This window comes from Sinohyriopsis cumingii, chromosome 11 (genome assembly GCF_028554795.1).
Source record: "Sinohyriopsis cumingii isolate HCF-2022 chromosome 11, ASM2855479v2, whole genome shotgun sequence".
NCBI classification, from domain to species: Eukaryota; Metazoa; Mollusca; class Bivalvia; order Unionida; family Unionidae; genus Sinohyriopsis; species Sinohyriopsis cumingii.
The window spans coordinates 74,357,197-74,385,132 of record NC_142971.1 but is presented as its reverse complement, the minus strand read 5'-3'; the positions used below and the strand labels follow the sequence as shown (position 1 = coordinate 74,385,132).

At 34.0% G+C, this 27,936-nt stretch overlaps 1 protein-coding gene across 1 annotated transcript in view; it reads left to right on the top strand.

The window, feature by feature from the left end:
- LOC149788755 (uncharacterized) overlaps positions 1 to 19,719 on the top strand; it is a 95,921-nt gene extending 76,202 nt beyond the window's left edge. Inside the window, exons 11-14 of the mRNA XM_089974842.1 lie at positions 832 to 1,413; positions 2,386 to 2,410; positions 10,357 to 10,584; positions 15,133 to 19,719. Coding sequence (XP_089830968.1) covers positions 832 to 1,413; positions 2,386 to 2,410; positions 10,357 to 10,584; positions 15,133 to 15,800 — 1,503 coding nt within the window. The 3' untranslated portion in view covers positions 15,801 to 19,719. The remainder of the gene's footprint in view (positions 1 to 831; positions 1,414 to 2,385; positions 2,411 to 10,356; positions 10,585 to 15,132) is intronic.
- The last annotated feature ends 8,217 nt before the right edge of the window (positions 19,720 to 27,936 follow it).

Here is a 27,936-nt window from a genome sequence, read left to right as displayed (position 1 = left end):
TTTATAATTGTCACTGATGCCTACATTGTTTAATTTAGAGTACTTGCTAAATTTCATTATCACCATTTAAATCATTGGTACTGATGCCTATATCAGTATATCTTTATATAGACTTGATAAAAATTTTCATTGCCATTTCCATTAATGTCTCCAAGGCCTTCATAAGGCAGTATGTCTTACTGGAAACTTGTCGAAGTGTAAATCATATCTTTGTTATTAATTACTACACAGTATCACGATTAGTGCATTTAATTACCCATGCAAAGTTGTACACACAAACACAAGGCAATCCGAATGCAGATCTTCATCTGCTTTTATATCACACGCATGTACTCATTGCAAATTTCAAATTTGTAGCTCCATCCATCTTAAATGAATTTAACCAATGTAATCAACTGTTCATTGTAGTTATTAAATACAGTATGTAATTTTTAATGCATTTCGTCACCCATAAAATGTTTGCACGTGCAAACATATTCTTGTATTCATAGAAGGATGCCATAATATAGAATGAAAGTTTTAATCAATTGCGTTACTCATTATGAGCTTGCACATACAAATGTATCCAATTCAAAGAAATCCCAAAGCAGATCTCCATTTGCTAGCATATCACATGCATATGTTCATTGACGACTTCTGCTTTTTTGGCCTCATCAGAGATATAGATTTGTTCAGGAAACAGTACAAAGCGAAAGATATTATTTATAAATGATTATGAATTCTGTGTTAGTTACTATACCGAACAAAATCCATTTATATATATCACAAATTAATATTTGCTCAGCAGATCGGTCAATATTGTTCAAACTGTGTACTGTATATTTATTGCAGATTAAAATTGGGAATTACTTCCTTGTCCCATGTATGTTTCGGCAAAATACTCCAGAAGAGGTTGTCTGCCCAAAGCCAAATGATCAGATGGGGAAGTCACCGGTAATGTGTTATGTATTCGTGGACAAATTGTTACCATGTCCGGTCTTTCATAGACTTCTTGCTGCATGTGTTGCTCAGTGGCCAATAGCCACAAAGAAGAAAGAGGAGATACAAGAGTATCTGATCTTCTGTGGCTGCTGCGTGTTTGAGCTGGACCAGTATCACAAATTGACCCTATACTTTAGAGAATATGTTATCTTTGTGAGGGTTACAAGAATGGGAATTAGAGACAAGACTCCATCTTCGAAACTGTGTATTGAAGTGAGAGAGTTCATCACTAACAACCTTCTCAAGATCATTGGATATCTGGCCAAGAGACTGAAGTTCGAGTACTTTATACAATGTCCTGAATACAATGGTGTCAGTATCAACAGCCTGATTCCTGTTTCCCGCCTCGAAGAGAATCCAGAAGTACTCTGTGATTTTCATGATCATATAATTGACTCAAGCAAACTTTTGAACTTTTGGTTTAAAGCTCAGGTGAGTACTATAAAATGAAGGTGTTATAAAGAGTTTTATGGTTATGGTGGTTTTTAGGAGGTTCTATTTAACACTTGAAAATGCATTGTATTATGTTCTCTCAGTGTACAACACTTTAGAGGTTATGGTAAATTTTTGAATCACAAGAAAAGGGATAAGGGAAAAGACTCCATCTTCATAGCTGTTCCTTAAGGTGAGAACGTTTATCACTATCAACCTCCTTAAGATCATTGGATAACTAAGTCAGAGACTGAATGTTGAGTATTTTATACAATTTCCTAAATTAAATGGTGTCAGTATCGCCAGCTTGATTCCTGTATAATTTCTCAAAATAAAGCAGAAGTAATTTATGCCGGAAAGTATAGCTGCCGCAAGGTCAATCCACTTAAATTACACTATGAATATTCACAAAACCATGCGGTCTCCACATAAATACTTCTTATGACACCTTATTTGTTTTAAAACTAAATGGTGGCGACCTGATTTCCAATATGGCTGTCATGATGAAAATCTTGAAAATTTTCACCACTTCTTCGAGATGGCTGCTCTTAATGACATTGTGCTTATGCCATTAAGAATCCGCATAATTTATAGTTGATCCAGAATGTATATCTAATATCCCGTCTGACAGCCATTTCAAAATGTCTTGAAAATCTTACTATCATTAGTTTTTCAAAAAACAAAGTCATAAAAATATTGAACTTCCACCGAAAAGTTGTGTTGTTTTCTTTGCCATTAGAATATCAGGCCCACTTGTTTAATAATTGTCGATCATCCAAAGATTACCATTTAGATTTACATCTCCCTTTATCCCAATCCCTTTATTTGCATATATATGTTTGCAATTCCACGGACAGTAACAACATTATATAATATGACAAATATCAAATGTATATGGCAAGCTGTAACAATGTGTATATAATGCAAATATCAAATACCTATGTGTAACAATATGAAATGTTATAATTTCAGGAACAGTCTAGAAATGCTGATATTTGTAAGTATGCTACATTTTCTGCTTGATAATAATTGGGAATTGGTATCGACTTTTTCAGAATAGTCATCTGCACCTTGGTTTGAACGATCAGTGATACATTGTACATCCCTTAAATCAGACAGTGATTTACGTTGGTAGATATCAGGGGCTCAATTTTAAATACTTTTGCCTCTTTAATGATAAAGGTATATGAATTTGTTACATTGAAGTTGATATTATTAGTTCGGGGGAGAGACATTTTGCTGAGATCGCCTGAGGCATGATGCTGATTTGGATCATCTATTTTATTCACGCTTAAAGTGAATATTGTCATAAAATAGAACTTGGAATCATTATGACCTGTTCTAGATCAAGATCATATATTTTAGTCTCGCCTGTGGTGAATGTAACAAGATATGAGACAATGTGAAAATTTGTGAGAAATGTAGTATTAATATCAAATTTTCTTCGTCAGGATCATCAATTTTTGTCTCACCTGCAATCATTTCTATAAGGCGGCCATATTCATCCAGGATAACGTTTTTGGGAGTTAAGTAGTCTTGTGTAGAGTAATAATGCTTGTTTTTCACCATCAGTCGAGGATAGGGGACAAGGTTACACAAGTATGCATCTTAGGCCATTGAAACACCTGTGAAGGAAGTCAATTAATGTATATGTATTTGAGCTCACCTTACAGTTGGTCTCTGGCAGAATGGACGCATTCTACCGCTCTACATCTACTTTGTGTTGATCGTCATCTTGTCAAGACTTGACAGCCTTTTTTCACAGAATTACGATCAAATTTTGCACACAATAAAATGAATGCACATGCAATGATATCCTTTACGTCTTGAAAATGTTTTATTAGAAGCAACATATTTAGATATTCATGCTTATGACTGGCTTATTTGGCATGTGAACTCTCTATTTCTCTCTCTGCTTCAGTTTTAATTAGGGACAATGATTTCTGCATGCAATTATAAAGATATGGTTTCAATTGATTGTGTTTTCTCTAGGTCTTTGTATGGTATCTCGATATCTCGCAAGCAATTGGCCAGTTTAAACAAATTTCAGAGGAAGACTCTTCCTAGAAAATCATGCTGCCATCAAGTATGGCTTCCATAAAGTCCTTCTGTCTTCAGATATGGCTGAAAAAAGTACTTCTGCCATTAAGTGTGACTGCCATATAAAAATATTTATAATCTCTAATTGCTGAAAACCGCTACAGGATATTGTGGATATTTGACATATACATCTTTAACACATTCTACACGATCTTTTTAAATTGAGCAGATACATCCTGTTGCTATGAAAACCATTAAACATGCATTTTATAATAAAATAAATATTCAGAACAGTTTGACTAACTGAACATAAATCAAACCATTTAATTCTACCCAAATGATGCTGATCTGCAAAACAATTAGGTACCTATTACAAAGTCAGAGAACGGAACGTATCCTGGTATAATTTATTCAATTTAGCAGAAAGCATGCTGGCATAAATGTTTTGCAAGTTTATTTAAATCGTACAGGTTTGATCCTAAATCTGGTTGCTTGTTTCAAAATAGAAGTTGAAAAAAAAGTCTTTTCAAAATTGCTAACAAGGGTTTGAGAGAATTTCGCCGAAATTATCCTAGCTTAAAAAGTGTTCCAACTTTGTATAAATAAAACAAATTAATGTTCGTTATGTCTGGTTTCATTAGAAACATAAAGTAACATTTTAAATAACCTTAGAAACTTATTACGAATAAAATATAATTAGATTTGTCGAAAATGATCCTGGTTGTAAAAGTATTTAACATTTGTACGTATTTTATTGGTCTATTATCACATCTTAGTATGTTTTCTTTGAAGAGTTTATCTGTCAGATTTAGGTTCCCCGAGTGGCCGAGTGGTCTAAAGTGCTCTCCGTTACGGATCACTGTCATCTCACCTCTGTCTGCGTGGGTTCAAGCCTAGGATTCGGCTAATGTGGGTATGTCAGAAAGCTTGCCAGTAGCTTCTCGTAGAACGGTGGTTCTTCCTGGGGTTTTCACGGGATTGCCAGGGTCTTCCCCCACCATTAATACTGGCCGCCATTCATAGCCTATCGTGTGCTGAAAAGTGGCGTTAAACGCCACAACAACAACAACAACAACTGTCAGATTCATTTGCTACGCTATCAAACATAATCATGTACGTCATTAATGATTGAATGCTTGATGAAGTAGCATAGAGTAATATGAAAAAACTGACAGCAGTTAGGAAACATCTTTTCAAGCTTGTTCTTTAACAAACATCAGTTTTCGATTGAACAATATGATTTTGTCCTTGTCGATATACACATAACATCAATTGATTCTTTTAAAATAGGATAACTCTACGATGAAGTTTTATAACTTTAGTTGTAAGACATGACATTTTAAATACAAACTAATTAAACATATGAAGATTATTAATATATATATATATATATATATATATATATATATATATATATATATATATATATAGAGAGAGAGAGAGAGAGAGAGAGAGAGAGAGATAGATAGATAGATAGATAGATATATAAAGTGGAAAAATGTAACATATCGCTTCATTCCTTTTTGTGTTCTTTCAATTTCATCTGGAACAAAAGCACTTGAAAGACTGTTTTATTATGATTTATTGTGCTAGATTTGATTAATCATGCAATGACTTACATCAAAATATAAATAGCCTATAAATCAATTTCATGTTCCCTTATCGTGTACATGTTGATCTTAAAAGCCATTATCACTGACTTCTAGAATCAATTCCATGATGTGATCAAAGCAATATTTTAGACGTCAGATCTAGTCCAGTGACTTTCATATGTTTCAGCCCTTCTGCTCATACGCGAAAATAGCTTATAAATGGGTCTTCGTGCTTCATCCGTTCTTTATCACGAGTGAGTTATTGCTACTCTTTATAGACAAATTGGCTGATTGCCATGAAAATTTCAACACACATTCATCCCAAAATGAAAATGTTATTGTTCAAATATAAAACATAGCCTCCAAAGCGGTAATATTGAAACTTTTTTTGACTGCTAATACCCTTGAATGAATTGTCTTATAAAACATTTGGTTTTAGCTAAAATACTCTTTGCTACAGCGCTCATTATACATATTCTTGTTATTGTTACTTCTAAATGAAAAAGTATATTGACATGGCGTTTTCACATAAAGACCTTTTATGATGTCAAGCTATTCCTAAACGAAAACAGAGCTGATATGATGGTCAGTGTGGTCATCACAGCAGCGATGATGACAATTTTGTTATCTATAGTCCTTAATAACGAAAAGTCGTATTGAGTTCAGGCTTACCCTTGATGGCGTCTTAAGATGTGTAAATGGTCCCGATGTTTCTGCCGCACAGGGCACAAGGCACATTGAACATCTTGTTTCATTACACGCCTGAATGGATCATGATGTCAACATGCGGGTTTTTTAAAAACAAAAGACGTGAAAGATGTGTTGTTGACCTTAAATGAAACTGTCTCCAATTATAATCTAAAGTGGATGACATGACTAGTAGTTCTCAGTTGTTTTAGTACAACATGTTTGACCTTTTTTCAAGCTGATCCACTTGATCAAATGCAGAATTAGTCTTGGTCACCACGGCCTCTTCTCACAATGAATGAATGCTTTCTAAACATCGTATTTCATGTTTTCACGAAAATTTGGAACCCATGGCGACCGTTTCTGTAAAACAGAGGACAAAGTACAATTGACTTGCGCAAGGTATTTTTATATACAGAAAACCGAGTGTAAGAACGAAGATCGCTAACAAACAGATCATAATATTCTACTTACTGCATGTGCAAATCAGCAGTACGTCCACAGGCACCTGTTCCTGTCTGTTAAAATATAATATTTTGACAACACCCACTCTCTTTGAGAGTAGCATAGTTACTATAACTAGTCCAGTTTGAAATCTACCTCCTCGCCAGTTTTGTGCTAACTTTATTTATCCCGCCGGTCAATGATGCGATTCCCCGTCTCAGTCTTATATGTGTTTGGTATGACCCAGATGGACTTCTTGCTGAGTTTGAGTCTTTAATGTTTTATTTGGTTTCATGGCAAGGCTGTAATTCTCTTCCTTCCTGAATGGTCATCTTTCTTCTTGTTAAGGGTTTAACTAATATTTCATCATTTTCATATCAACTGTTCTCACTATCTAAAAGCTTAACAGTCCGAAGCTGTTTTGTATGAAATTTGGAATTTGCTACATCATGGGCCAAATTGAATCAGTCCTGACTTTGGATGATGTAATAAGATCAAGTCCAAAAGAGTTAACATAGGGATACAAGGTACAAGAAATTATATGTAAATACAGTAACCCTGCTTGAGCTAAGTTGACAGCTAAGGTTCAGGTTTCAGTTCCGAATACTTTTATGTGCTTTAAATACCTAACCACAGTCTGCTTCATTTCCGTAATAGTGACTATGTCTAGGACAGTCTCGCATAGTCTCACGCAGACATATAATGTGAACATTTTATCACTATTTAACTTAATTTTGACAAATAAGAAATTAATATTAATATTTTAAATTTAACATTGTAATTTTGATATTTGTACCATGGATTCGCTGACTCTCCGTTTCTAATTTAGCCATGGGCTGTCTGTCAGACTGCTGACTCTTGAATTATGGTTTTTCAAACTGTTTTGTTGCATATCACAAATTGTCTGGCGAGTATGTGCTAACTGCTAAAAGATCAACTTGAAATATTTTTTTTGACAGACCTGTATTTGGAAATAAAAAGCACTCTTCACGAATGTCAATCTACCCGGATGATTTTGTTCAAAACATAATGTTAAAGAGGCGTTTTTGATATGTTGTTGATATTATATTTACGGTAGATCCGAAAATTACTCCTTTGCAGGCAATGAAATGGACAACATTACGTTTTCTTAAATCATTATCAAAAGTCGGATCTTGAAATAGTTTGATTAATGTCGCCAATTTTAATCTGTTTACATGATAATTGTTAAGTGTTCAAGAGTCCTTTAGTTGTGAGAATATCTTTGAGTTGTGAGTATAAATATATCATTACTGATTACATTATCTCTCTCTCGATCGATTTAATTCTCTCTCTCAGTCTTAATAATATCTCTATTTCCAAAATCTTTGCTGCCTTTTCCTTTATCAGTCTATATACATGCACAATATTTGCTTTTCTGGTACAACTATATATGTGTTCACAATCTTTCTAATCATCTTATCTATCAACGCGCATATATTCATAACTTTTTTCTCGATAACTTTAATTATTAGTATATTGTTGAGGGGGTCAACATATATGCAAAGGAAACAAAAGTTTGGATAAATATAAAGCGATCCTTTTACAAACGACATGGTTTTTCTTGTTGCGATGTTATATTTGAAGCAAGTTCAATTTTTCAGCCAGCTTGCCCCAGGCAAGCTGAGAATTATTAAATTTGTGTAAAACCTAGCATAAGGTGCTATGACTTATCTCAAGGGTTTACCAAGCTTCTTAGTCATTATCTACAGTATTGTTTATAAGGGTTTTGCGTAATTTAGTACGACTCTTCCCTAAAACAACATACTTTCGTGTTCTTATATTTAATGTTTTCCATTGGTTCACTACTAATTTAAGAATCCTGTTTGTATTCATCCTTAATACCGTGTACATAGCTTGTAGTATTAGTACATCAATTTTCGAAGTTTTATAATGTTGGTGTCAAAAGACACAACAACTTGTAAAAAGAGTAAAATGTATAAAGTAGTTGTAGGGGTGTCATTATTGTTATCATTATTATTATTATTATTATTATAAACATTCAACAAAATTTAAAAGTATCATGATAGGTTAGTATTGTCATTATTTGCTGCATGTTTATTATTAGTTTCATTTTATATCTTCACTGATGGAAAATAATATAGAGATTTTTGCTTGTTTTGTAGCCGAAAGCATGATTAGTTCATAGTTTGAACTATAAACCCTAATTATATAGTCTATTTTCGTTAGGCAAGCATGTTTCTTAATTGTTTAGTCCACAGTTTAAATATAAAAATATATAATCCATGCGATGTATGTACATCAAACATTTATATGAAATCACTATTAATACATATCTGTATCACATAATATGACAATAACAAAATAACAACAATGAAAATGTATGGTTTAAGTAATGCTTGTAAGTTTATAGAAGCAGTGTATGATAGCTACAAAGTGTGATTGTTTGGTGCTTCATGGGAAAATAAATACAAGTAGGTTATGTAGTGCCATGACAATTGGAGTAATGTGATTTGACCAAGGACACACCACTCGACTGGTCCAATGGCATGTTAACTACTGAGTAGTATAGGATGTAACATTCATGCAGTGAAACTTTTCACAATGTAAGACGATGGATTGGAGGTTGATAGAATGACATTACAAAGACTCAGTAACTGTGCTCTGGAAAAATGTAAACACGCTTTCCGAACAATAAGATATTTGCTATAGTGTAGACACCATTATCTTTTAGCATATGTCATTAAAGACATATTTCATAATTCTAACCACAAACATCATCTGATATTTTTTTAGTAACATATACTCTAGGTAAGTGAATACGTAGATTATGGACACTTTGATTTTAACATAGACATATAGTCATGTTTCCTGTCAGTGATACAAACATTAATGGTTCTCAGTTCACATTAAAATCAGATATAATAATGGTGAGTCGAAATGTTAGCAAATGATACAAGTTTATGGCCGAGCTAAAATATTTGTGACATTCCCCCCTCCCCCCAGTATTGTGATTGAAGACAAACGCTAACTTACCATTGAAATATTGGATGATATTTGATAGGTGAATAGCAATAAATAAATTCAACAAGTGCGTGTCCAAATATTTGTAAATTAATCTTCCCTACACAAAGCATGCGGGTCCGGAAATTACATGAGAGGATCGTCGGTAATGTTTTTGGTGTATGTAGCCTTTATATGTCAATCATGTTACTAAAATTTAAGTGAGAGCTCTAGGGAAATGCTTCATGCTGCTTGCTTGCTGAATTTGTATCAACCATATCAGTCGACACCAGCAAAATACCTCCAGAATGCAAGAGAATTGATTCATATGGTATACAGTGATAGTTAATATATCCGTTATAGAATCTCCACGCGACCAATTTACATGTGTTTTGTGTATTCCGTGGTATGCAATGGTAGATAATATACCCATTCTAAATACTCCATGTGACTGATGTACATGCTTGCTGTGTTGTCCAACATAGGAGAGAAAATCAATGTAGTTTTAAGTTTAATGTTAGGAAATTAAATTGCATTTCGTTAATTTGAATAAATGTAGCAGTGATGGTCACCAGTTGTATTTTTCTAGATTTTATGCTTAATTCTTTCAGGCATTTCAATAAATCATTCATCCGTTTGGTTGATAGAAAATACTTGATTGCCTTAAGTCAGATTAGCAGTTGATAGGGAGGCTGAATTTTACTGCATTTTCCTATACCACATCAATGGATAGGAAATGTTATACGGTATCTAATTATCTTATGTCACATCAGTTGACAGGGAACGTTGTACTTAATTTCCCTATGTAACAATATGGTGATAGCGAATGTCTTATCTCATTGCCCATTATCATATCATTTGATAGGGAAAGTTGTATTTTATCCCAATGCCTATATCGCACTAGTTGATGGGGAAAGTTGCATTGTACATGTATCCCATTGCCCTATATCACAACAGTTGGATAAAGAAAGCCACATTGCATCCCTATGCACTATTAGTTGATAGGGAAAGCTGTATTTTATCTTGTTGCCCTCTGTCACGCCATCAGTTTAGTTGATGATCAAAACTGGAATGATAAAGTAAGTTTTCAATTCGTTTGTTTATATATCACCATTATATCCAAGGACCTATGTATACTGTTTGTTAAAACACAATCATCATGATCTTACTTCATCACCTTTATGTTTTCTACAAACAGGGAGGCATATGAACCTTCAGGTACAGGGTGAAACCCAGGTGTCTCAGGCAGGGAATTTGAAAGCTGATGTTGACCAGACTGAGGCAGTGTTTGTCCAAAGACAACTAGTACAACTTGCCATGTCTGTTGGTATAATACGAACACCCGACACCAATGGTACTGGATTTCGTGTTGAGCCGGATTATATCATGACAGCAAGACATGTTGTTGAATCTATAGTTACGAATGGTGAGTGTCATGATATATTCATGGTTAAAAGCAACATACTAAAACATCATATTGGATACTGCCTTTTCTGAAAAGAAATTACCTCCATTAGTATGTAATTTGCTGAATGGTACAAAAAACATAACACATTAAAGATCTTTATTTTCCAGTTTAGGTGATAGCTCGTTTTATAGCTGCTAGTAGCTGTGATTTAACAAGCAATTGAAATCTACTCCTCCCCACGAGTCTAATAACAACACTGTTTTGGCGATAAGCAAGTTAAACACATGTAGCACGTGGCCCATACAACAACGTTACAAGCTGATGAAAAACAAATGTAAATTTTATTGAGGACCAGAATTATTTCAAGCTTCTAGTTCTAGAAGTACCAGGATTTTTTAAAACTGATAGTCCTCTGGGCCGTTGTGAAATTTAGGAAATGTTATGGCAGACCAAGACTATTTAAAACTGCTATTCCTCTAGAAAGGTTGGGAAAGTGGGATCACTGGACACATTTATACTCAAACGAGTATATATCGAAACCTGTGTTGCATCTGGTCTCTCTTATAGATTAATGCTCCTTAATGTCGTGAAAGTAGATTAAAATATGGAATACATACATTCAAACGTACATACATACGTAAATACGTACGTACGTACGTGCGTGCGTGTATGCGTCCATCCATCCATCCATCCATCGATTCCTTACAGACATACATACATGCATACATACATACATGCATACATACATACACAGAAACCAAGACAGAGACAGAGAAAGAGAGAGATGGATATACACTGTCACACATACACACACACAGGTGGGTAGAACATAAATTAATATGGTCAATTCGTCTTTAAAATAGATAACTCATGCAAACAGCTTCTGGAATGAAGATCACTATTCAGTGTCAATATTAAATGAATATTAATAATCTATTAAATAATAGAAGCACCAATCATACAGGGTTGATTATCATGTAATACTACCTGTAGGGTGCATTCTCGTTCTTAAGAATATCCTTGAAAAGAATGATCTATAAACTGACTTGCAGGAACACATTGGAGGAGAATGAAAAAAGCCCGTAAACTTGTAATATTTATAACAGCTGGAAGGTATTCTTATGCCAGGGTGACATTCCATTATGTGTTGCTGAAATGCCTGGAAGGGGTCATATGTGAGATGTACAAAGAGGCAGTGGATATTGATATGCTCCATCTGTTTCTTCATATTTCTCTTGCCAAATGTTGTCAAAAACATTAGGTCAGTATACATGAAACTATGTAGTCATTTTGTCCTTCTGGTAATCATTTACTCCTTGGATTGCCTAATAAAAAAAAGAAGAAGTATACAACAATCTCAAGAACAATAAACATAAACATAAACTATTACATTTAACAGAATCATCCTGGCATAAAGACCTTGTATAATTTGTAGATCTATACACCATACCAATTCACAAAAAAAAAAAAAAAAAAAAAAAACCAAAAAAAAACAAAACAAATACCAATAACATTACTATAGATGTAAACAGTTTTAGAGAACATATCAAAACTAACACCAACCTTAGAATTTGCCATAAGGTATCACATGAAGATCTTTCTTATACAAATGGTGCCGATCGATCATTAATTATTGCCAACACTAATAATATTATAAACTCTTATAAATCACTTCTTCTGAGTAGTAATGTTTATGACATTTATAAATGATGTGATATTATAAGGATCATCAGACTTTTTTTGAAATGTGGATATTAGCACTGTTTCTTAAAACAGAAAAACCTTTAAACACCGTCACAAAAATACTAAAGAGTATTTGACCGCATATGACGGGAAGTCTTATCAATTGAATGTTGTTAAAGTAGTGCTATAGGTACTACAATAATGCCACTCCCACTACAAATGTATGTCAGAACGGTTTTTATTTTAAACATTGCTATAAAGGCTTTTCGAGAATTTGACTGGAAACAATGTGCCTTGCTTCCTACTTCTTAATTTCAGTTGCTAAAGTTTTGAACAGATATAAGAGGAGATATTTTTGCATAGAGTTTTCCAACGTTTAAATGTAAGGTATTTAGGTTAAGCAATAATTACTATTGTACTAAAATAGCGTTGAAAGGTAGTCAGGGTAATCAATAATTACTATTGGACTAAATTAGCCTTGAAAGGCAGTCAGAGTTAGCAATCATTATTATAGTACTGAAATAGTGTTGAGAGGTAGAAAAGGACAGCAATAATTAGAATTGTTTAAAAATAGCATTTAAACGTATTTAGGGTCAGTCATAATGGCTATTGGGCTAAAATAGCCTTGCAATTGGCCAGGGTCAACAATACTATATATTGTACTAATACAGTGTTGAAAGGTGTAAGGGTCAGCAATAATTAACATTGTACAAAAACAGCAAAAACATTAAGTATGTAGTAAAATATCCTTGAAAGTAAGATAGGGGCAGCACAATTTATCATTGTACTAAAATAGCTTCGAAAGCTAGTCAGGGTGAGGAAAAGTTACTATTGTGCTAAAATACCATTGAAAAGTTGTCAGTGTCAGCAAATACTACTATTTATTTAAACACATTTTTATATGTTGTCTAGAATGTTTAGCGATATATAATGCTGAAACTGGCATAGTTTTACCGCTATTGTTAGTATAGTTATTTAGGATGTCAATTACATCATTTTAGTAAAGGTTTTAACCTTCTTCAATATTATTAAATTAAACTTCTCTATTTGTCTTTTGTAAACAAAATGCCCTTCAAAGGCACAAAAGGCACAAATGGCCTTGTAGTGGATTTTTGGCAGGACATCTAATAATAGATTTTTGTTATGATACAAAAATGGCCTTATAGTGGAGTTTTGGTACGATTTTGAATCCTTTAAAAAGGATGGTGTCACTATGACGTTGGAAGGGTATATCCCTGTCCTAAAGCTGGTATTACTATAAAGCAATACGAGTATGTTTCTGTCATAAGGCTGGTGTCAATATTACATTCTAAGAGTATATTCTTGTCATTAGGCTGGTGTCAGTATATAATTGCTAGATTATTTTCTTGTCATAAAGCTGCTGTTATTACAACATTATAATATTTATGCTTTGTCATTAGGCTGGTGTCAGTATAACATTGTAAGATTATATTCCTGGCATAACGTTGGTGTCATCCCTCTTCACTTAATCCCTATCACAATTCATTTATATTCATTTCATCCTGTACATCCATTCACCCATGTTCATTTTATCCTCTACATCCATTCATTGATCTTCATTCCATCATGTGCATCCATTTCAGCCATCATTTCACCATGTACATTCATTCATCCATCTTTATTTTGTCCTGTACATTAATTATTCGATCATTTAACCGTGTACATTCATTCATCCATCTTTATTTCATCCGCACGTCCAATAATCCATCTTCATTTATTCCTGTAAATCCGTAAGTCCATATTCATTTTATCCTGTTCAGATATTCATCCATCATTTCATCCCGTACATATTTTCATCCATCTTCATTTCATTGTGTGCATCCATTAAATCATATTCCTGCTACATTAGTCAATTTCTCTGATGCCGTACTATGTAAGGTAATCAATTCTGATGAGAGTATTTATCGTGGAGAGTGCTGTTCATACAGCAATGATTATGGTATTTATATTTACCAACCTTAAGTCCTAGAACATTAATGCTATAATTTTGAACGTGCATCCATATGTGCCCTAATTCATTTCCACAAAATGATGGCCGTTACTTGGATAAATGAAAAAGACTTGTCATACGTCAAGGTCATTATAACTGAAAGAAGAAAACTTTGTTGAGGTGCAATAACATTGATTGTATATCATAGACCTGGACCCAATGATGTTCACTTGGGGTCAATAAGAATTACGTAAATCATAGTACAAGCTTTTCGTGATTGACAGAAGAAAAACAAGGTTTTTATGATTGTTTTAGTGGTAGGTTACGTACCGTGACCAAACTGTTGTTTGGACCTGCACTTTGGCATAAAAGACACCGGTTGATTGGGAGCGATAATGTCAAAAAGCAAGGTCATTGTGTCTCAGAAACAAATATCTGTTTTTACAGAATTTTATGGGTCATTTGAGGTGTAAGGCTTTGAGGTCAGTGCAGATTTAAGTATAGTAAAACCACGGTTACGCCAAGTACGTTTAGTCGAAGGTTCCATAACGTGACCAAAATTTAAGGTCATTGAAATTAATGGATTAGTTATAGCTACTGCCAACTATGTACAACTAGTGTCTACATGGAGGGCTGGTAAATGTGGGGAGGGTGTATACTGTACTGCTGTTTTAATTTGCCTATATTACCTAATACTATTGATGGGCTATATTTATACGTAATTTGAATCGCTATAAAGATTTTTATTGTGCTTATGCTTTCAGACAATGCACTTAAGGGCGAACATTATACATCAATATTTTGATAATAGTCTTGCACAAATTGCATATTTTAGAGAAATTATTAGAGTATCATTTGTATAAAATCATTGCTTAAAGTTAAATCATTAGTGTTTAATACTTTGATCTATCAAGAGTGATCTTTTTTTTCAGTCCCTGTTTTCCATCAACACCAGATGCAGCTACATAAACGTCACATAAATAGCGCCAGAGTGTACATCGATTTTTCCTATGAACGGAATGATGTACTACCTGATCCGAATCTTGTGTTTTACTTTGAACCTGAAATAGTATATGAGAATGCTTATCTGGATACAGTTATTCTTAAGCTCAAACATGATTCGAGGTCGTACCCACCACCCTTTACAAATTTTTATAACGTTTTAGAGTCCCCGCAGGGGAGAGGTCCTGGCTACTTTATTGGTCATTCAAGGGCTGATATAAAAAGGACAGATAAGTACCAGCTTGTTAAGCTGGAACCAGTTGATATTATAAATCTTAAGAGTTGGAGCATGGAAATTGCTAATGAGGATGGATATCTTGGTATTGATAATGAACATCGTATTCTCTTTCACTGTTCATTTGAAAAAGGTGCATCAGGGGCCCCAGGTTTCTTTATCAACCCTGCTGATGGTCAAGCCCGTCTTGAGCTGATGTTATTGTGTGGATATCCAACATGGTTTTATGACAAGTATCAAGGACAAAGTGGTATCACTAAAAGATACCTTTTAGAGCAGGGTGTTTCCCTGAAGTCAATATATGATGCCATGAAGGCAGAAAATGAATCTCTTTGCAACGAAATATTCGAAATAAGGAGATGAAACCTTAGGAACCTTTCTAAAAGTCAATTCTCATGTACAATAATGCATACAAAAGTACTGTGGATGGAAACTTAACAGATATTATATGATGTACCATATACGTAAACCTCCTGGACAGGACGGTTTCCTCCCGAAAGGAGAGGTGTCTAATATTCATGACTAAAATCTCCATTGCATGCAAAATTATTTTTGAAAATGTTTATTCTTTCCGATTTCTTTTACAAACATAGCTTCTATTCCAGTATATTTATTGTAACACTATCTGTGATAGCATGACTGAATTGGCAGAAGTAGTGCAATACAATTTAGCTGCCACATTCAATCAGCATACAACAATTAACATCCCTTTGGTTTTGTTGGCAGGGTAATGAGCCCAATCAGCATAAAATAGGGTCGGTTTGCATTTTGTTTCAATGCTACATTATCAAAATCTAAGGAAGCAAAATATCAGATGAAACTCAATGATGGATTAAAAAGGAACTTTCAATGTTTGTAATAAAGTTCAAAGGGCATAAACATGCACTTCTACGTTTCCCATAACGCTGGTTGTAAAATCTGCAACAGTGGAAGAATGCGCCATCACTTGTCATGCAGCATATTAAATCATATACGCCATCACTGAAATTTATGTTTGCAAAATCGGAATAGAATGTGGATAAAAATGAACCCGCTGAGATACTGTTTGCCAACTTTATAGTAAACATATAATCTCTTTATACCGTAGATAATCATATTTTAGATTTCGTCAAACTAAGTTTCCTTGACTCGGAAATAACACAAACTTTTTCATGCAAACGGACAAAAACTACTCACATAGAGTTCCATGTTTTGGATCATCATACTGGAAAGAAAAGTTTTAGACTCGTTGCGCAATAAACAATTTGACAATTTCGTAGCAAATTCTCTATCTTTTAAAGTTGAAATGCGCAGTCAATTTTGCAAAGCTTCCATTTTGTCCTGAGCTGATCCTTTTAATTTGAGTGTCATGTGTAAGTTATACAGTGATAGAGGAAGTAAAGAAGTAGCAAGAATGCAAAAATAACAGACTTGTGCTTGTGAATAATGATTGTAGAAATAACAATGCGACAGACAAGAGGTCACGTACAGTGATTTTGAAAAGTAATGCTGATGGACACTTCGCAGACATAAAGTGATATACAAATATCGTTGAAGTCAAAAATATAATGTGAAAGGAAACTTGACCAGCATGTTGCTATGTACATTGATTATATACGTAAACGATTTAATGCGTATGGAACCGTTTACAGACATGTGATTTGGTACAAAGATTCCAGAAATCAGAAAGGTAATGTAAATAAAAATATGACAGATATCAAGTTAAATACCGTTATTATAAGTTTAAAGTAAAGTGGGTGGGAATAGGACATATATGAGGTGTTCGTTAATTTTAGAAGTCAGAAAAGCAAGGTGGATGTCGGGTATATGGTGTATAATGGTTGTTTAAGTGAAAATAGTAATCTTAAGGAAAAGTTGTCAGCCATGAAGTGATATACAATGCATGGTATATCACATCAGCTGGATTAACTAGACTCTGTGAAGATTTGAAATGAATCAAAGGAAAATTTTAGAAGTTGATTGTTCAATGAAACAAATACAGGAATTATGACAGGTACCTTTTAATAAAGCATTTCATTAGGTAGATGACATCGTTCTTATCTCAAAATTATATTGCCATAATGGTTAAGACAACATCATACAATGGTTCACGTTACATCTTAAATAGAGACGTCAGAAGGTACACAACAAAATTTCTTCTGTGTTGCATGCTAATAAGCACAGTTCTAAATCCAACCAAAATTAATTAGAGGCATCCAGATTTCAATTTTATAAATGCAACCATTAAAATAATTCTAACCGCACATTCCAAAGATGTCCATATCCAATCATTATTTACAAACATATTTTTCAGATGCATAATATATTATTTAAAGTACAAAGGCATAAATACTTCTCTAAACGTTCCATGAGAAACCGCTTGTGAACAGATGTTTAAAATTGTTAACATGCAAAATCATTGGAACCAATGCCAAACCTGGTAATAGTATTCAGGAAAAGCATTATAAGATTCTTTCCTCGATATTATTGGAATGCTTTATGTTTAGCATGAAAAGCATACAATGTACAATTGTCTTGACGGACGGATAAGAGGCGTTGTGTTTTTTGTGGTCACAACTGCCAATATGGTTTGAAGGGTGAAATTGCTGTTCAAGAGACAAAATTTACTAAGGTAAGTAGATTTATATGTTATTCCTTTTTATTTGACATAAAAATCAGTTTGCGATAGTGGCACAGGTTAAGATATGTTTTCTTGGTAAATGTACTCCATTTGACCTCAGGCCTTTGAAATCTTACAAAATAGAGCATACAAATATGAGGATATTTGAGCAAAATAAAAATAAAAACAAAAATATGAAAATCTCTATACAGATCCTAAACTGGGAAGAATATTCTTAATGTTCAGACATATGAAACAGATGTCTTGTTTCTGACTCTATTCCCCCTAGATAGTTTCTCTGTATATATGGAGTGGTCACTGGCAATATGTGATTGCCTTTGGTGATGATAAATAAGAGTAATAAAATGTTTGGGAATTTGTTAATGGTAGGTATAAGAGCTGTTGTAAATTTTCAGTGTGCTAGATAACAAGCGCAAAATTACCCTGTAATTGATTTATTAAAATTTGTTAATATTCGCTTCTGTGTTTTAGAAACGTTTGCATAACCAACAATAGGCAACATTAATAGTTATGTGTAGTTAAGTGTTATATGAGAATTTCATTAATTAGGTACGTAGCTTCGTGCCATGGAACTTGTAGAATTTCTTTACATTATAATTTGCAAAGGTGACCACCAAAATGTCAAGACATCAGATTGAATTATATGCACAAAGATGTTAGTCATGACTGTGAGATCGCCTAAAGTTGTTTAATGACCAAGACTAATTAATAATAAATTTAATGATATAAATGTTGCTGAGTGAATTTTTGTCATCAAGTATCATACTTTCAGATTCGCATAGAATGTTCAAAACATGTACCATTAACGTACATCGCACATTCAGCACTTGCACCTGTAGTTTAATTTGAAAACGCCATCATAAATTTCAGACTTACGACATGAGCAGTAAACTAGATGCCGAAAATTATATTTTTGTGGGTAATTTCAAAGTATTTACCAATTTTATTTGACATTCAACAATTTCATTTCACATTTTTAGTCAGTTTGTTTGTGTTAAATACACAAAAAGGCCGCATATAAAGCTCTAAGAAGATCAAATTTATCTTTATACGAAAAGGGATGTAGTTTGTTAAAGCCCTTGACTACTGAATTTTCCATCGGAATTTATTTTCGTGGAAACTCTGGGGTTTTTTTTATTCATTGCAGCGCACAGAGAACATTTATTCCAAAGTTCCATGCAGTTATATCAATTTACTATTTTTATCTAGTCCAGTACATGTATATTATCTGCCTCTTACTTTATGCAATCGAGATCATCTCAGTGTCCCATTCTCAGTATGAATATAATGTTATTTCGTAAACTGGTACTCAACACAGTCCCCATTTCAATATGAAAATCATGTCATTTCGTAAACTGTTTTAAGCACAACCACATTCAGAAAATAGTTTCCCTATTCAGGCTTTACCTTCCTTACGTTTGAGGTAGCACATCCAGGAACATAATTTGAGCACAGAACGTTCCGACAACACTTGGAAAAACACCATCTAAAACCAAAAATGACATATTCTTCGCATATATAATGGCATGTTTCTTTTTTCAAACATGAATTCACTCTATAGTATTTTGTTTTATTCGAATAATTTCATAAAGGTATAATGAGTTTTATATGATTCTCTTTTGCAATGAGTACTTTGTCATGTGGATAAAGTTTCTACCATTTTCTGGTGATTTTCTCCATTTATTTTATATAAATCCATTGAAGTGTCTTGCTCAGATTGACAATTAGCCTGAACGTAAGCAAAAGTATAGTTATTACGCGTGCGTCAATGTTCTCGGTTGACATTCTTGGCACTTTCCCAACGCGAACATTATGTCAAGGCTAGGGTAATACAAGAGCCAGAAACGTGATGTGCATAGACTGAGTCAGAAAATGACTTGTCCATAGCAGATGATAAATATATAACTACTTTGAAAAAGTGGTAATCTTTCCTTGACTGAAATAGCCTCATGCTTGGTTAAACAATTTATCACAAAATTTCTTGGCGGCTTACTGCTAATTTCGAACATTAACACCAAAACTCTCTTTGGAGAATTTTGTGCCGAGGCAAATAACCATGAACATACAATTATATTTTCTTAGGATAATCTACACAAATATATAGTGAATACATTTATATGTAATAACGATACATGTGATAGAACCAGAATCTCACATCAGTAGATTTACACATTTTGATAAGTAGATTGACTTCGAAAGCAGTTGATTTTGTATCGGCATAACTTGTATTCAAGGTTACTGAAAACAAAAAAAATGCTCTTCACCATATGTATTCTCTTCGTAGTATAGTAAAACTGCACGTTTTGAACACAAATTAGATTTAGATTCTGATCTTGCTTATGTTAGTCAGTATATTGTCAATTGATAAAATAGGAAGAGTTGTTTATATTATGTATCCTCTCAATAGTTGTATAGTCAAGTTGTCCTCTCCCTGTCGGCATTAGAATCCTGTATTGACAGGACAACTATGATCAGCCTGCTAAATACTTCTAGTGTTTGGTTTCCTTTTTACTCTTATTGTAATGGTACTGGTTACACTCCTATAGTCCTGCAGGTTAGGTCCTCACCACGGTGATAGTTCTTGACTTGGCCTTAAGCTGTATATTTCATCCTCAATACCTCTATCTCTGATGTGTCAGATCCAAACATCCTTTGGCAGGATTCACTAATGTAAATTACAAACAAAGAAATACTTTATTTAAAATTTAAGTAAACAGTGATGATTATATGATGTATGATTTTTATGAAAACTTCATCACAACTTTAAAATCAATTATCTTGTAATAGTCAGTTAAATTATAAATTGTATACAAGAATTACGATTAATTTACATGACTGAAATCCAAAAGATGCATACGTTTGTAACACATAATGCAAAATCTGGATCTTTATAACTCACCTTCAATCACGTAAAACTCGGACATCCATAAACCGTTGAATTTTTTAGATTTCTTAGCCGGTGGTTTCTCTGTATTTTGCTGTGACAGAAGCAATGCAAGAGCTATTCTTCTAAAATAATCTTGAACACTACAATAACCGTTACACATGGCAAAAGAAATATATATATTGTAGCGTCTCTGAATAAATAGTTTATTGAAATGGTTCACCGATTTTTATCAAAGGTTTAGAAGATATTATGACCAACTTTTATTCCATAACAACTAATAACACTTCAACAAATATCCCGTGTTTTGTATTAAACTGCCCAGATTCTAACCATAAGGTAATCCTTTAACAGCTTCGTGTGTGCACAAGTAGGCTTCTTTTGAATAGTTAATCTCTCAAGCATCATTGTATCGTTCTTTGTAATGGTGGTACATTTCCAGAACTCAGTAGACTGTTTATGGCTTCTCTAATATGTTGATAGAACACGAAAATATATAGTTTGTTGAGGATTTTAATTATTGTGTTACAATTCGTTAATTTTAGAATGCGGTAGACTTCATTTGTAAAACGTTATTATATGTTGTAGACGGCCTTGGAAACAAGATGTTTGTCTCCGATGTCCTCTTGGATGTTAGAGTATGGACTTGGTTCTTTGTCTTGATCTTGATGATTCAGGTCAATACCCCGATTTATCATGCTTAGTTGTTCCAGCTGACAAACAGCTGGTCCAGCCGTCCATTCATCCATACAAACTGTACAGTGACAATTAAACCGTCGCTTCGGCAAGCTATATATTATATGAAAGAATATGTCGATCTGAAACATACCATCTAGCTGGCCGCCTGGCTGACACACATATATGTCAGCCATAAGGCAACTGAGCTGACCGTCCTTGCTGGCAATTCGGCGGACACACCATCACCGGCTATATGTACCAGAAATACTCGCTGTGCCTTTTAAAACAGCAAGCCATATTTTAGGGCCGATTCTTCGGTACCCCGTACTTACTTCAGAGATTATGATGTTTCATCTATGTCGCCGGAAATGTTTTATATAAACCATGGATGTTTGTCATGACAAGGATAATTCACACAGTGAAAGTACAAATACCTCACACGCCTTAATTTACTTAGAATCAGTAATATAATGAACCGAGGTTTGTTTCAAGATATTTACAGAGGAAATCTACAGGGTGCTGCCGGATTTTCAATATCCTTTACTGCCAACTGCAAGTGCACGTCAGGCCTATGAAGTCATTGACAGACTTAGAGGATGCAGTGGAACATCTCCCCTTCAGTGTGCTGATGCAGTCACTGCAAATAAAGGAAATTTCAGATTATTTGTTGGAAAAAATCAGGTACCCATAGAACACAAAAACATAGAATGACAACTCACAATTTTATTTTCAGCACACAGGTACATGACACATTCGGATTGTGTTACCAATGAAGTTTCTATAAGAATATTGCCGTGTTAAATATATTTACGTCACGGTTCTACAAGAGGGACAAAAGTGTGCTTCATTCCACCTTGAAGCTCGTTTAGAAGAGAGTACAACATAATCGATGTTAGAACTACCCCAAGTGAGCAGTGACCACACTTGGACTCATGAGCAAGACTTGTTTAAAACGTTGCTCACCATTTGATGATGAACACTCTGATGGCTTCTGCCAAAGCTGTATTGGTGAGACGAGACGCCTGTCGTTCCTCGTCATGACTCAGACCACACCATGTTCTGACATCCTTTGCAAAACCTTTTGGGTCACCCATATTATTAAATGGTGAGAAAGAGGACGTCAGGAGACAGCTAGCACAAGAACTGCTCTTGCAATTGACTACTGCTTAGACAGCTAAAATCGGTCTCAAGCTTGAAATTGAGCTGATTCATGGGATATATTCACGTGGCTCAATACTGTCCACAACAGCAACAGTTTCCTAAACAATCCAAATTTAGGAGAAAACAATCTCCCCGATATAATAGCAGTTTGATAAAGCTGATAACCATTTCTCTCTTGTCCCAAGCCTCCAAACAGCCAACAGGCAGCTTAGCAGTTGAGTGCAGATTCCCAGACGCTTATCCCAATTTATTCTGGAACATACCGAAGTTTTTTGTGTTTTTTTAAATCCGAAAATTCCAATTTTCTGATTTTTACCCAAAATTCTGATTTTGAAAGCGGAAAAAATACATTTTGATTCACGATGCCTGAGCTTCCTTCAAAGGGACCCAAAAAGACGCAGATATCAGCAAGGAATACATTATAGACATACCGTGAAGATCATGTTTTCCATTTTCATCTTTTATGTTGATAGTTAAAGTGTTGATTGAATGGACGCTAAATATCAACATACAAATGACTGTAGCATACGTTTGTCACCATATGTAAAAAGCATCAGACAGCGGATATGTCAATTTCTTTGTAAAGATTTTGTAAATAGATGGTCACAAATACTGGTCTTGGTATTTCGCCAAATCCTGATTTTCACTTTGGTATCCTGACTTTCATTCCTCTAAAGGTGCCATGTCTGAATTCTTTCATCTGCATTAGCGTTTGAGCAGACTGAATGAAAGGTCCACCTCTACCGCTGACCTCTTGACCCGCCATAATGGATATTCCTTCAGAGTTGGAAAAAGGTCATTACCCAACAAGCTTCCGCGGAGATTGTTTTGAAAATGATTCCTCTATGGTTATATTTCAGGCTCTTATTTATGTTAAAGGACAATGGAAAAGTCTAGGTCATCATGCATCTCAACAAGTACATTGCATCGCCAACGTTCAAGTTGGAAAAATCTCGCTTTGTTAACACTTTCATTTAAAAGGGACCAACGCATAATTATAAATTCTTATTCATCCGTCTTCATGAAACTTTCTTCTGAATTGCTATCAAGGTATAATATATCAGCACTTTCTTTCATTTTTAGCAAAAGCCCAAGGGCTTTTACAAGCTTTACTAACAGTGACATTACTGTGTCGGTTTGATTTTATCAGGAGTGTCAGTTGTGTAACTGGATAACATCCTTTATAAGTAAGCAATACGTTCTATTCGAACGATGGGAACGAATAATTGTAGATCCCTTCTAGGGCTTTGTAGTAAACTGCGAAACATCAGATATTTAACTTTCCCAGTTTGTTTTCTACCAATTTCAATATTGTTAAGCCGGTGACATAGTAGCGGTGGGCTACTCTCTCTCAAGTCACCCTGTAATGGCTGACTTCATCAACGGTAACTCCTGCATGTCTGGACTATATCCTCTAAAAGCACAAAATACGTTCTATTCCCGTGACTGGAATGAACAATCTTCTGTACCTTCTAGCCCTAATAGCTTTTAGAGTAAACTGCGCATAGTAAGATTAGTATATTTTCGTCATGCATGACGATGCACTACTAATTATATAAAACAACCAGTCCGAATGAAATATGAGAAGAAAACATGATCGTTTGAATAACAAGTAAAATATTTTGGTGCAGTTTAATCTGAGGCAGAGCTATATAATGAAAATTTGTCTTTAGTATAGTCAGGATCAGTGTCAAAAAGACAACAAAACACAAATAAGTACAGTATTCATTGCACATTAGATACTGCTGACATGCATATTGCCACCTACACAAAATAGTATATAATTTGTATACCTTTACTACTAGGACGTTAAATATACATATTTGTGTCTGGTGCTATATACTAGCCATTACTCGATTATAATGATTTATTAAAGTCTTGCATCAGCATAGCGTGTCTTACAACGCTTATGTTATTGTTATCTGAATTACATAACTACATTATTTAAACTTGTTCGTAATTGACATTAACTGCGAATTTTGCATTTTGAATGGGTTTCTCCAGAATGTGTTCTCCTGCTTGCCGCAAGAAATATACCCTAATATGCTGACATAATATTAGTTTCCGTAAAAAATAAATGGTAATTAGATTAAAAGGTACTCACATATATTGCTTTTCAGGGAAACGAATTAAAAAATATCTGAGCTGAAATAAGAGCTCACTTCTGTTACAATAATGACGGGCTGAGTCTGGATGTGACTCCCAGTGATCAGGTGACTTTAGCTCTGATGCAAAAAACAACAGGCAACATATATATGAACTGGCAATGAGCACCAGAGGGCATACGAGACAAAGAACATAACACTGTGAAAGACAGACCACGGATCTTTAATATTTTCTCGGAGTTTATTTACAATTTTACAATATTTCATTTGTAATGTATATGTGTTTCGGATTATCAAGCTCACAGAGTCTATTTCCAAAAGGAACTGATTGCATCTCCTCAGCTTTCTCAGTGAAAAAGCAGACCTGATTCTGCTTGGCTGACTAATCATGCGCCTTTTGCAGATAATCCTGCTTGCTCATTGGCATAAAGCATGGATGCAATCTCAATCAGTTGGAGGACGTTTTGAATCTTCTCCTACCTCATCCCCACCCCACCCTCGATTCCGTCCTGCAGCATAAGTGCCAAATACCGAGAATAATGCAGTAATTGATTGGTCAGAACTGCAAACTGGACCTGATTGCTCAACAGGGGTAAGAAAGATCCTTGGTCAATGGTCTACCTTATCTATGTAACGATGTGACCAGGTAAACCCCAGTGAAAAAGAATTTACTTAAACAGCTATGGTCACATATATTTCGTCACTGTCTGGACGAGCTACATCTTCACACCTGTCTCTTGCATGAAGAGATCTGTGGTTCATAAATTGCCAGCGTATGAATAAGGAGAGAATCTCAAACGCAAAAAGGCCCTCTACTTCAATCTTGTACTACTGATACTATAAACAGTTTGATGATTACTAGGCATTATTCATTGGAAATAAGATGGAAAATGTATTATGTACAGGTATACGCATTCAATTACGTTCTTAGTTCTTCATTGGCTTTAAAAATGTATAACAAATTATAATTTTCCACTGATTACACATGCTTAATATAAAAAATAACAAATTAGTCTGTTGCAATAACCTTTAGTTTTCCTTATTACAGTTGCATGCCCAGTATCCAGCAGGAAATGACCTTTACTGCGAGAAAATGAAATTAACAACTCTTATGCAAATAATGAAACAGTTTCATAAGTTAATGTAAGCAGAGAGGAAAATGATACTGAAACGGATATGATAATCGTAAGACTTAATGCAATTCTACCTATTGCAACGAGAGAAAAGACTATGTGGGGAATGGCACAGTGATTAGAAATTCACAGTTACTATACCCATGAGTTTAATGAATAAATGCATACTTACTGTTTAATGTTTGTCTACATATAATCAAACTTATTAAAAACCTTGAAATACTTGCTCTATTGTCCATCCACCAAATTATCTGCAACTCCATATATTGTTTCATATGCAAAAGGTTACATGATTGTTTTGGGCCCCTACCCAGAGATCTCTGGGAAAATTTCAGATTGTTTAGAAAATTAACAATAATATTTTTTATCCACACTTATTTTCACATTCCAAAATGTTTTAAAAGTGTATGAATCATTCAGACAAAGTAGCACATATTATTGACCAAACTTGGCACATGTATCGCTTTGAGGATGACAAACAAGAGAATGCATTTGGGATTGCAACCTTTTGATCACTGCATGGAAAGAAAGGGATGGGAAGGACATGCTATTAAAAGGTATATAAATTGGTCAAGGAACTGGATAAAGTTCAATTTGTAAAATAATTTATTTTTTGTATCTTACTTCATTTATCCTTGAATTGTATTCATTATTTGTATTTCATTATCATATCATTATATAACGTCAAGTGCCTTGAATTGTGAGAAAAATTCCATCAACATCTTTGTGTTCAGACAAACATAAAACAAAGAAAATGCATAAATAGATTTTTAATTTGAGAATTTTGAAACCCAATTTAAACTGCAGTCATTCCTTAATCATCTCTTATGCGCTATTATCAATCTATCTATAGTTCCCAAACGTTTGAGAATGGCCTTTAGTTGCAAAATAAATGAATACTTTTACTTCAACTCCAAACCACTTTTGTATTTCGCAAAGAAGTGCTGAAAAATAAAATACGTAAGTAATCAAAACATACATGTGGTTTGAGAAGGTTTGTATATAGAGATAGCAGACACATTTTTAATGTAATTTATGTATATTGTGTTTCTACTGCAACATTTAATTTAATAGTTTTGTACTTAGTTCACTAATATGTCTGAAATTATAATTTCATGCCTCGTTTATCTTTAAGATATCATTGAATCCTGTTGATTCATTGACACAATTTTAACACAGATAACAAGAATTGAGAAGTGAATATACTAGATCAGAAATACATTTTCCATATCTTGAAATTAACCCCAATCCCATTTATTCCATAATAATCTTGTCAGTCACATATCATCCAATCCAATAAAATAACCATGTTATATCCTGTTGAAGCAGTTTTGTTTACTATCTGATTTTATTTTATTGATATAATGTGTTTATGAATAAATTCATACGACGAAACACATGAAAAACTGATCTGAGATGTGTTCTCATTATTTGCAGCTTACATGCGCTGAAAGCATTTTTGAGTTGTGTGTACCACTCTGTATGATACCTTATAAAGAATCTACTTGTTTTCTGTCTGATGCTTGTTGAATAAGTGTCATCCATTGTGGTTATGGCTTGCAAATATAGTATTTTGATTTACAAATGAATATAAACTAATAACTTTACAAATGAATATAAACTAATAACTTTACAAATGAATATAAACTAATAGTTCATAATGCAAACGTGATAGCCAGACTAGCCCCACAATGTCTGACGTATTACCATAAAACATGATAAATATTCTTGTCATCGCATGATGATGTACATATCGACAAATCGTTTTGCTACTAGTTATGTTGTCGGGTTATTGATGGATTATCATGAAACCTAGTCAATATTATGTTTGTCACCTGAAAATGTGCATATCATCAAATCATCGTGTTTCTACAATTTTGGAAATAATTCTTGCCCTTTTTAATTTACAGCAGCATTT